Here is a 12,258-nt window from a genome sequence, read left to right as displayed (position 1 = left end):
CTGACTGGCTGGTACAAAGGAAGAAATGCATTTACGTTACAGATCATGTGCTCATCATGTGCCCTTTATTTATTCAATTGACAACAAGCTCTCGTTTCCAATGATGTCCTGAGTACAAAATACATGAAAACACACTATGATCATAAATCACGATTACATTCAGACTGCAGAACATTGAACAACAGAATCAAGATGATTTAGTTCAAGTCATCCCACTTCTGACCTGAAAATCAGTCTTATTCTGTCCTATTATGGTTCTTACAGTGGGAAGGTTTAATATCAAGGACTCCTGTGAACGAGTGTGCAAATTACAAGTTCAAATTTAGATAAAATTGATCAGATAATCAGGTAAAACATGCAGCAGGACCTTGTAGATCAGGCAGTGCAGAATGATCCACTGCATCAGGGGCCTCAACAAGTTGTTTTCTATATTTTAAAGTAAAAAAAAGTTCTGTTACAATAAAAGAATGATAATTTTGCATAACATCTGTCTGATAGACAGTTAAGGGATTTCCTATCAACATCAATGGTTTCGAGGCGCTTTAGAAGTAATGAGATGTCCACTGTGTCAAATGTTTCAGAGAGGTCAACAAAAATAGCAGCAGGCCATGATGATGTCGATGAAAAACATGTTCAATTTACTGTTAACAAGCTGCTCCAGTATTGTAGCCAAACGAGGCCGTTTGGAGATTAGGTGATAATTATTTAAATCATCCACAGGACCACATATGTGCAGTGGAATAATTCCAGTTATTAGAAATGAAAAGTATGCGTCAAAGCTTCAGTTGTACCAGGAGCAGCTAGCAGTAAAACACGTGGATCCAACTGATCAGCACCGGTAGACGTTTTAGGACCAGGACCGAAGATGATGTGTTGTGTATTTTGTAGAGTGTGTACAGTGCTGGAGTCAACACGTGACGCTTAAACACCAGCAACAGCAAACCTTTCCACAGCATGGTCATTAATATTCATTTAATCCAATTAATTCCTGCCTCTTGAGAGGCTAAATTTGATTAATATTCTTGTCCATATTAGTGGAGAGCAACTGGGTCAAAGTGACGGGTGGGAAAGGTTCTGAAACACGGTGAACCGGTCTCCAGGGAACCGACGAGGGCCAGAGTTTAGTTTTATTTTTCTCCTGTGAGAGTTTTTCACACTAATTGTCTGCAAATCTCATGAAACTGTTTTCATGGATTCTTTCTGTGCCTGTCTGTAAACCCTGGATCTGTTGAAACTAATATTGGATTGTGCTTATGTTCTGGTGAGGTTAGAGTTTGGGTTTGGTTTGGAGACGGTTTGGAGTTCTTATCTGGTTCTGTCGCCACAAACACAGCTGGAAATAAAACAAAAAAAGATTTTGTGGTCAAAATGAACCTGGACCTCAGACCTCAGTGTGTTCTGGTGAATCACAAAGCAGCTGTACCGTCACTTTATCACATAATTACGTTTTCAGAACTCAGAACCGGACTGGTTTGACGCTCAGCGACACCCAGAGGTAAAGAGGGTTTTTACCCGGCCCTCCTGCTGAGCCTCGTTTAGCTCCGGAGCTTCTTCACTTGACCCGTGTGACGCTCTGAGGAGGCGTAAATCCACAGGAAGCTCAAGTTTGTTGCCGTCACATCAGAAGTGACCTCATGAATACAATAAGTGAGAAGGACTCAATGAATGTAGTGGCAGAACGAGACGCTGAAGTCAAAGAGTCAGTAAACCTGAAGATGCAGAATCCTCCGTCACTTCGCACTTGTGACCGCCGCGTCTCTGACACATCGACACTCTCGTTGCTCTCGACTCGTTCTGACGCTCAGCTGACTCACCCTCTCCCTCTTCTTCTCTCCCTCTTCTTCTCTCCCTCTTCTTCTCTCCTCTCCCACAGCAATGTGAAGATAAATGGGGTCACCTGTGTGCGTTGGCCGACTTCGCCATCGCCCTCAACGAGAGCATCCAGGAGATCAACAAGCACTCGTTCAACAACTTTGAGCTGAGGATCGGTAAGAGTGGCGCGTCACTCCGGGAAAGATTCATTCTTTTCTTACCTCCTCTGCCTTTTTATTGGTCTTCTCATTAAGTCATCGTTAAACACACTTCATTCAAACGTTATGAATAAACAAACTAAAACTCAGTGTCTTGGTTTGTCTGTCCTCTGGTTTGGTCCAAATAATTCAGAGTAAGATGTGAAAATATGATGCTCGACTCTGTAACTGATCACCTGTGTGTGTGTGTGTGTGTGTGTGTGTGTGTGTGTGTGTGTGGCAGGTATGGCCCACGGCTCGGTGGTGGCGGGGGTGATCGGCGCCAAGAAGCCTCAGTACGACATCTGGGGGAAGACGGTGAACCTGGCCAGCCGGATGGACAGCACGGGCGTCAGCGGCAAGATCCAGGTCCCCGAGGACACCTACCTGATCCTGAAGGAGCGCGGCTTTGCCTTCGAGTACCGCGGGGAGATCTACGTGAAGGGCATCAGCGAGCAGGAGGGCAAGATCCGGACGCACTTCTTGCTGGGCCGCGTGCAGCCCAACCCGCTCATCATGCAGCCGCGCAAAATCACCGGCCAGTACTCGCTGGCGGCAGTGGTGCTCGGCCTGGTGCAGTCGCTCAACAGGCAGAAGCAAAAGCAGATCCTCAACGAGAACAACAACTCGGGCATCATGAAGGGCCACCACCACTACAACCGGAGGACGTTGTTAGCACCCGGGGGCTCCGAGGTGGGAGGGGGGCATCACACGGAGGTGGCTGATAAGACTGAACTGTCCTGAAGAGCAGACCGGAGCTTCAGTTCCACACAGATCCGTCAGAGGCGGAGCTGCTCTGCAGGCTGAAACGATCCCAGTGGTTGAGTTACAGTTCAGTGGGAGCAGCCGAGGAGCACCGAGTGACATCCAGCAGAGACGGAGGGCAGGTGGAGGCTTCAAGACGCCCTCGACTCTGATTTATGTATTTTACTTTTAGGTTGTGATTACTGAAGGCTGCTGGGAGAACAACAGACCAATCAGAGCTTTGCAGGCAGGACAGATGACAGGGACGCCATGTTTCTGCAGCGGAGCCTCGAAACATTTGACGAGTGTCGGCTGAATTAAATCCATCATTAGGTTTCAACAAACAGGTTTAACCTTCTGACCTTCAGTTGTTTATCGCTGCAGGTCCATGAAGAAACAGCCAGAACTCTCAGATCTCATCAGCTCGGGTCCATTTCATGGAAGCATTTTCTGAGAAACACATTGTGAAAAATTAGGAAGAAGTGAGAAGTCTCAGTCTGCCAGGATCACTATTTATATATCGTCCCAGAAATTAATCTGAACTATATTATTGTGTAGTCTCGTAGGTCAGGCAGTAGCACTGGTGCCTCAGAGAAGGAGGTGCTGGGTTCGAGACCCGGCTGGGGTCTGCGTGGTCTCCTCCTACAGTCCAGTGATGCATGTGAGGTTAATCAGTGACTCTAAATTGCCCGTAAGTGAATGTCAGGTGAATTTGTCCCTATGTGTCAGCCCTGTGATGAGCCGCCGACCTGTTGCTGATGTACAGGTGGCAGTAAGAGACGCAGCCAGTCAGCATCTCTGGACGCAGAGAAGGTTTCAGACACGGCCGAGCTGAGGGAGGAGATACAACAAGTTTGTTCGTGTTTTGGTGAGAAACACTGAATGTACAGAAACTTGAAACTTTGTTGTTCGTTTACAAGAAAACTCCCCGAGGCAGCTTCACGCCTCCGGCCGGCGACGGGTCTGAACGTGAACTGCAGTCGGACGCTGAAGTCACGTTCTTCAGAAGTGTCTCTGGCTCCTCCCACTCCGGTCTAACTCAACCAATGAGATCACGTCTGCCTCCTGAAACAGCTCAGCTTCTGATGAGTGTTTGTAGAACTGGAACTCCACTTGTTCCTGATGAGGAGGAGGTGGAGGAGGAGGTGTTGGGGAAGGGAGGGAGGGACCGGACCGGACCGGACCGGACCGGACCGCTGCGTCCTGTTTCCGTCCGCCCTCATCTGTTCGCTGTCTGTTCGACCGATCCCCTCGGACTGTCTGACGTTCCTCCTGTCGTTTCCACTTCCCCTTTTTATGTCGCCCGCCCGGCCACCGACCCGCCCCAAACCCAGAACCCCCGTCCCGCTCTGACCCTCGCCCGGTGTCGATGTTTCTTTTTTGTATTTCTTTTATATATGAGAACACAATAAAGGGGTCTAATTTTTTATACAAGCCATGTGTCTTTGTCTTTGTTATTTGTCTAAAGATATAATGTCTGACAATCATTAATTTCTTAATATTAAGTTATTTTAGCATATTAGGATGTTTCTGGGATCGATTTATCAGCCTGTACACATTCACACAGAGTCTGTACATGACCTGAAGTGAGTGATCATTGCAAAATAATGTGTTCACAACACTTGACCAAGATATGAGCAGTTTAACAATAAACTTCAGTGGGAATTTAATAATTGAACATCAGCCTGAGCATCTTTTTCTGCATCAGAAATACTTTATCGGTCCATCCCCCATTTATTGGTGTATAGGTTGATAATATATTCATGCATGTTTGGGGTTTGGACATCGTTAACTGAGCTTCAGTTTCAGCTGCTGCAGAGACAAATATACAGTGACATCACTTCCATCAGAATCTGTGAATCTTTGTCGTTCTTCAGGACTTCTTCCAGTATTTCTGAGCATCCTGACTCCTCGTGTTTAATACATCAAATAAAAATGCTACAATTAAAGCAGAAAACTTCTCACGTGGCTGCTGAGCGTTCTGTTCTTTGCACTTTGCTGCAGAGAAACAAAACCTGCAGATCTCATCTCCACAGCAGAGTAAGAACTCTGTCTTGTAACAAAAAAAAAAAAAGGTTTTGATGAACGACATCGTCAGACGAGCGTGGAGAGAAGGAGGGTGCTGCAGATGAAACCCGACACCGGCTGGATGGTCCCACACCATCTGGACTCTGGGTGACTGAGCTGATGGTTGATGATCAGTGTCAGACCCGATCATCTGCAGACACACACACACACACACACACACACTCGGGAACAGGTTTTTAAGATTGTGTTTAATTGAGCCGTCAAACATTTTGGACGGTCTCGTGTCATTTTGCAGCTGTCTGCAGGTCTGCTAGAGGTTCTTACACTCTTTAAAGGCTCGGCTGGTGCCACAGTGAGAGAGGAGTGAGTGTTTGGGTCTGAGGAACACCGTCAGAACCACCTATAGATCATCTGGATCAGGTCTGTGTGGGTGTTTTAACCTCTGATGGTCGGCAGGAAGGAGAAACAGATGCAGAAGAAGCATAAATCAACTAATACATCATTATAGATTATTATAGATGAAGCTACCCAGCAGGACAGTCTGTCAATGATGGTGCAAACCTCCCGCAATGTGAACAAACGTCCACTAGATGTCAGAGGATGCTCAGTCAGAACCCAGCGAGGTTCATCTGTGACTGACGGAGGAAGATTTCAGCCCATCTGTTGTCATGGTGCTGGACCGAGGGATCGGACCCGAGAGCATCAGGAGGAAGAGTTCTGCGACACAGTCGGATTCTGTGGGAAAACAAATGATATTACATGTTTGATCCAAGTAACTCCTCGTCATACTCGTACTCACAGGTTCTATGTTCCTTTGTGATGAATCAAAAACATGATTGTTATAATTTGTTGTGATGTATTGTGTAAAATCCATCAGTCAGTCTGAAGTTTGCGCCACAGATCTGATGAACCTGATGAACTGAGGATTTGGGCGACTCGTCTGTAGCTGAAGACTCGCAGCCTGACACGAGCTGACGAGCTGACATCAAGTGATGCTCGAACATGGCGGATGAAGTTGGCGTCAGTGTTCCCCACGACATACAACCACACAGTGTACACGCCACGCTGGGCTGTAGATGCTCAAGTCTTCACCAGCTAGTATTTCATTTTGGATTTCATCGTGCATTCAGCAGGTGGGTTAGGGTCCAGTCAGCTCCTGAGACTGCTGCTTCATGATGGAGGTCAGAGAGAGCAAACCAAGACTACAGCTGAAGGTTCAACCTCATGTTTCTTTTTCTACCTGTGTTCCTCCATGTTTCTCTCTCTCTCTGGTCGTCCTCCCCTCAGCACAGAGTACACAGCGCCCATGTTTATTATTTTAGAGTCGATTTCAGACCAACACAGAATTTCTACCATCCTGTGGATTTGATGTATTGTCATTTTACTGTGTGTGAAAGTTGCAGATCGCAGCTTCAAATGTCCTCCCACTCCTCTCGTCTGCCTCACGTAGGCGTCTCTCCATAGAGACATCACGGATGAATAAATCAGTAAATCAAAGTGAACGACTCGGAGAGCGGTCGGTCACCACGACGGTGACGGACACAAGCGCTGTGCACTCGGGAGGGATTGATTGCGTTTCCCTCGTTCCCTCCCTCGCATGGATTTTCTGTTAGACGTGAAGGAGGAAGAAGAAGGAGAAGAAGAGAGAGGAGGAGGAAACAACGGGAGGAGAGGCAGGGATGTGGAGAATGGAGTTGCCATGGCGACCACTGGCATGTTGGGGGTGCAGTGTGTGTGTGTGTGTGTGTGTGTGTGTGTTAGCAGATCAAGTTTTTCACATTTCCGAGCTGTGAGCGAATCATTCTGCTGTCACATTTCCTCACGTTTTTTAAAAAAAATCAGTCCGAAGCATCAAACACGACAGCGAGAGCTCAGTGTTCGTCACAAAGCGGCTCAACAGGTGAAGAGTTTAATCCAGAACCAGATCAGACGTAGCTGCTGCCAGATAAGAGGCAGTTCTGCTTCCTCCTGCTGCAGCCCCACAGGTGTTTCCTCTCTCGGGTAATTAGATCTCAGCTCAGGTTGAAGCCGGCTGGAGCTGCGCTGCGATTACATGATGTCGCTAAACTGCACCTACCAATAAGAACGACCGAGCTGCTGCTTCTCCAGAAGAGAAGAATGGGATCAGAAGCCACAGCCAGACATGAAAGATGGAGCTTTAACTCCACCAACAGAACCTCGGTGCTGCCCCTCACCTGGACCAAAGTGCTTCTGTTGCCTGACCCACATGTGTGACTCAGGATGTGGACTCTGTTCCCGCCCACCCTCCATCCTGACCAGCTGCCTCAGACTGACACGTGGTACTTAAATGTCGAGCTTCCTACACGCTGGACGTTATCCTGCCAGCAATTACTCTACATGTCCCCTCAAACTGCAATTACAACGACTAATTAGTAGTATAGAAATGTCATTTCTTGGAGATGTGGTGGGGGAGACCACCAGTGACTTAGGTACCACCACCTCTTTATTCCTCCACTGTATGTCTGTAAGACGTGAATGTTTCTTCTATCAGCGTCTCATCTGTTTCAGGTCATCTGAAAGGCTGAACTCTTGAGATATTTTAGCTTTTTTATTGAATTTCTGTCATTTTCCATTGTCATTTTTCATCTGTATTTTTGGTTAAATGTTGTTTTTCTCAAAAGGCACTTGAGTCTGTGAGTCTGACACTGCTGTCAGACTGTAGCAGTGATTTTCTGCAGGCGTCCAGACATCAGTGTGCTCTTGATGCTGTTTATCCTCTCTGAGCACTATATTTTAACAAGAAGCTGTCAGTCACGTTCAATCAGCAGCTCTGATGAAGCAGAATCAAGGCGAGGCGTGCAGGAGCAGACCGCAACAACCCGCCGGGCTCTAATGGGTTTTATTATCTGGGCAGCGCTGGCCTCAGGGGGTCGGAGGTCGAAGTCGAGGCCGAGCTCGCTTCATCTCTGCTCCCAGAGGACGCCAACCCGCCTGACCACAAACACAACTCTGCCAAATCCATTTTTTTTTTTCGAATGACTGGTTAAAATACCCAACAGATTCTCAGAGAACTGTAGAGAAGAACAACAGGGCTGCGTATGATACGAGAAATCATAACGATGAGCAGGATTTCATGTGTTGCTCTTCTTCTAAAAGGTATAGAGGAGCGGAGACAGTTGATTCTCTGACGGGAGGTGCAGGAGTCAGTGTGGAGTGAAACTGATATGATTGATGATCTATGGATCCTTTCACCATCAGCTGCTTCCCCTGAGATTATTAATGATCAATCAAAATTGAGGTACAGAACATGAGGGATCATTAAGTCTCTTTCCCCGTTCCATCAGTCCGGTCTGAAGGAGTTATTTGTCTTCTGGTTTCCATTAAATCAACTGAACATCTGGATAACAGAATCAAACCACGTACAACACGTTTCTATATTTTTGTGAGAGTTTTACCGGCTGATTGACCTGCGATGTCACTGCAGATCCTGTTAGTGACTCACTATATTATTCTGTTACTGTTTGAAGTAATATATTACTGCAGTGCATCACTTTTGTAGGCTTACACTGTCGGTCGTGCGTGTCTTAAAATTAATAATACATTTCTACAAGATGCATTTAAGCACCTGTGCAGTGGTGGCAGTGTGACTGTGTTTTTTAAAATGGCCTCCATGAATCAAACCTTCTGAGCAGCGTGACCTTTCCTTTAGTCGTGGCGGTTTACAGTACGAGTCGGGCTGAGGATGACATCACGGCCAGAGTTCATCACAGATCCTTCATCGTTCCTGAAACAGCAGCATCGCCGAGCTGCGACCAGGCTCGTACACTTGCGCTGTTGGGACGTAAAACACTGTTTCAGTAACACACTCCCCCTGTTTCCTCCTCCCCGTCACACACACACACACACACACACACACACACACACACACACACAGCAGAGAGCCTGTGGCATCACAGCTGAGCTCAGATTATCACCTCAGAGCTCTCGAGCCTTTTGTCTGGATCAAATGAAGCAACCAAGTTGAACCCAGAGACGAGCATTTATTCACAGCTATTAAAAGTCTTCATTCAGCTCCAGCAAAACCAAAACCCGGTTCTTGGGCCCGGTTGGACAGACGTCTGTGTGAACGATGTGACGGTTCAGATCAGAGCTGCGTCCTGCATCTGGAGGTGAGAACACAGAAAAGTACTCGAGTAGAGAGAACAGTTTTCTGAAGCTGTTTGAATGTGAATCAGACGTCCCTTTCACCATGGCAACCGCCTCCTTCCCGCCGGTGATGCTCCTGAGTTGACCACAAAGAGTCCACCGCCATCTGGACCAACAGGCGGAGGGAGAAGCAGCACACACACACACACACACACACACACACACATACATAACTAGACACACGCTGTCACAGATAAACACACGCAAGCATGAAAAGGATGTCAATATGCCAAGAAGCAAATACACAACTCATAAATGTGTGCACAAAACCAGCAGTCGGCTCACAAACCTCGACTAAACAACACCACATGCAGCTCAACAGAAACAGTATTCAAAGTCTGAAAGCTTTATTGTCTTCACGTGTCAAACAAACATCAACGCTGTGATGATGACACGCGTCACGTCACGTCCTGATTGTGTTCTGAGCTGCGTCAGGATGTGAAGATGGTGGTTGTGACCTGGCAGCCACTGACCACTGTTCAAGACTGTCGCAACATTTGTCAGCCTGAAGCCGCTGGATAATTTTGACTGGACAATGTCAATAAGAACAACAACAAAACCAGGTATTTTAAGCCTAAAACATGATCCTCTTCCTAAACCTGCACGTCAGGGGTTAGAGAAAGGATCCTTAAATCATTTGAATCCACTTCACCTCAAATAATCAGAGAAAGAGGGACCTGTTATTCACGCCGGGTGCCCTTTCTGTTTACTGTCCATGCATGGAGATGGAGGAGGTGGTGGTGAGGAGGTGGAGGGGGGGAGGTGGAGGGGGGAGGTGGTGGAGGGTTGGGAGGTGGAGGGTTGGGAGGTGGTGGGTTGGGGGGTGGGGGGGCGAGGTGGTGGGGGGGGGGGTGGGGGGTGGGGTGGTGGAGGGGGGAGGTGGAGGGTTGGGAGGTGGAGGGAGGAGGTGAGGGTTGGGAGGTGGGGGGGGTGGAGGGTTGGTTGGTGGAGGGGGGGAGGTGGAGGGTTGGGAGGTGGAGGGAGGGGGTGGTGAGGAGGTGGAGGGGGGGAGGTGGAGGGGGGAGGTGGTGGAGGGAGGAGGTGGAGGGTTGGGAGGTGGAGGGAGGAGGTGAGGGTTGGGAGGCGGAGGGGGGGAGGTGCAGGGAGGAGGTGAGGGTTGGGTGGTGGAGGGGGGGAGGTGGAGGGTTGGGAGGTGGAGGGAGGAGGTGGAGGGTTGGGTGGTGGAGGGGGGAGGTGGAGGGTTGGGAGGGGGTCATGGTCGCTGACACGAGCCTCCCTACACTCCCCCCGCCCCCCCAGAGAGACTGAGCGCCCTACATTCAACCATCAAACCCACTGTTACATAAAAGCACCAGCGCCACACAAGCCCGGCTTGCTGCCTGTTGCTAGGCAACAAGCCCCGGAGCCCCATCGTCGAGTCTCGCTGGGCCGCGGCTGTACCTGAAAGTGCTCAAATGGGTCAGCGAGGACAAAAGAGAAGAGACAAACCGGGCGAATAAAAAAAAGAAAAAGAAGCGACATTGAAGCACTCCCCTCGGCATGCACTCAGGATGATGTGTGTGATGAGGCTTGTTTGTCAGCCGAGGAACAGCAGGAAGGAAGAGCATCGGTGCAGAGGAACAACAGGCGGGACCAGGTTCTGTCAGAACAGTCCAGACGGGAAAAGGAGACGGCGTGTCTGAACACACTTAAGAGAGGAGGAAACAGTCGACGGATGATAAGATTTCTTCAGAAAGATAATCGAGTGTTTTGATGATGAAAAGGAGCGAACACGTCAGTCCAGAACCTTCCGTAGGTGTTCAGCTGGCTCCAGATCTGAAGAACCTGTTGCTATCCAGAAAAGTTTCCAGAGGAACCGTTGGAAAAGAGCGCAAAACAACCTGCAGAACATCAGTTCACACTGCATGTCAAGAAAAAAACCTGCTATTCCTTCAGTTCCAGCTGTGAAACAACTTCTGGTAGTAATTTGTGTAGAAACTGAGAGTTCAACATACAAACCAGTCACTGTTGTGTTGAACAGTTCAGCTGCTGCGTGGAAACATGTCAATCTGCCGTATTTGCTCATTTATTCAGTTTTATTCCCTGATAGTTTGACACCATCGTCAGTGTTTTTGTCCTTGTTCTCTTCCACTGAATTCTGGTCGTGATAACGCTTTTTTGTTGTTGTTCCGTCTCTTGTTAAAACTACTGCGGTATGAAAGTAAATATCTGAAGAAGCTGCAGAAGAAGAGAAGATCTGGATGGATCTCCATTTAACAAACTAGTTTTGTGATTCAACTCGTACATATTAAACTGACGACAGCAGACTTTAAACGCGGGTGGGTCAGCAGGTGAAGGAACTTTGGAAATCAACTGAGCATTTATCAAACTCCTCCCCCACACAGCTGCTGTCCAATCAGCTAAGCCACCATAAGTAGGTGCGGCAGGTGTGTCGAGCTTTGATTCCTGCTCATGCTGAAGGTGTGCACATCAGACTTCTTCAAAAATATCCATATACATTAAGACAGTTAACCTGCTGCAGTCATTAAGAGCAGCATGAGTGGATTAGAAAATAAACGTTGCTGAGGATGAGAGCTGGTCGGCTCAGAGTGTGATAGCAGGAGACGCTGCGCTGTGTTTACAGATGAGGTTCACCATCAGAAGTGTCATGTTGAAGCAAACATGTTCCCTCTTCCTTCACTCTTTATCTCAGCTCATTATTGTATTTGAGAACACATCCTTCATTTTTTTTTTTTTAATCTCTCGCAGACAAGAAGTTTTTAACAGGTGAGGATCAACTCTCAGACGGAGGATGAGAATCGATCGCTCACAGTTCACGTCCTCCCTCGCAGACTGAGGCCGTCCAGAGTTCACATTAATATTCTGTATCAGCCGGCAAACTCAATTATTCTGCATACGAGGTGGCAAATCCAGCATTAAATCCTGTAAAGGATCTGAATGGATGGTGAAGCCTCAGCTAAAGCTCACACACACACACACACACACACACACACACACTGTCCTCTGCTTACTGTTCAGTCGCGTCTCTTTTCATCTTAATTGCTGTAAATGTTGCAGATGTGTGTGAATATGTTCTGTTATCACTCGTCACTCTGTGCTGGTGTTAGAAGTGTTGATGTTACACTGACGTCTGGACGTCAGAGTCCGTGTGAAGACGCAGCTAACGTTAGCTCGACGTCCTTCTGTCTGTCACGGAATAACTAAGATTCATGATGTGAGCCCTTCGTCCACTTTCCTCCCGACACTCATCAGTACCAAACACAGAGTCTGGTTCTGCTCGAGGTTTCTTACTGTTACTAGCTTTTTATTCAGGTGTTTTTCTCGTTGCTCCATGGGGGGAAATGTTTGG

General features: G+C 47.8%; 1 protein-coding gene and 1 long non-coding RNA gene across 3 annotated transcripts in view; one reads left to right on the top strand and one right to left on the bottom strand.

Moving 5' to 3' along the window:
- The window catches only part of adcy8 (adenylate cyclase 8 (brain)), a 66,961-nt gene extending 62,758 nt beyond the window's left edge, over window positions 1–4,203 (top strand). For both annotated transcript variants that reach the window (XM_037082955.1, XM_037082954.1), the window contains 2 exons: window positions 1,874–1,988; window positions 2,254–4,203. In XM_037082955.1, the coding sequence (XP_036938850.1) occupies window positions 1,874–1,988; window positions 2,254–2,753 (615 nt within the window). In that variant the 3' untranslated portion in view covers window positions 2,754–4,203. The remainder of the gene's footprint in view (window positions 1–1,873; window positions 1,989–2,253) is intronic.
- Window positions 4,204–8,762: 4,559 nt separating this feature from the next.
- On the bottom strand, window positions 8,763–9,125 carry LOC119010707. The gene is made up of 2 exons (XR_005072042.1): window positions 8,991–9,125; window positions 8,763–8,905 (listed from the first exon to the last, which is right to left on the bottom strand). It is a non-coding gene; the product is annotated as an uncharacterized LOC119010707 (long non-coding RNA).
- Between the last annotated feature and the right edge of the window lie 3,133 nt (window positions 9,126–12,258).

This window comes from Acanthopagrus latus, chromosome 21, assembly GCF_904848185.1.
Source record: "Acanthopagrus latus isolate v.2019 chromosome 21, fAcaLat1.1, whole genome shotgun sequence".
In the NCBI taxonomy this organism is placed as follows: Eukaryota; Metazoa; Chordata; class Actinopteri; order Spariformes; family Sparidae; genus Acanthopagrus; species Acanthopagrus latus.
The sequence above is the reverse complement of the archived record's forward strand: the minus strand, read 5'-3'. Positions and strand labels throughout refer to the sequence as shown.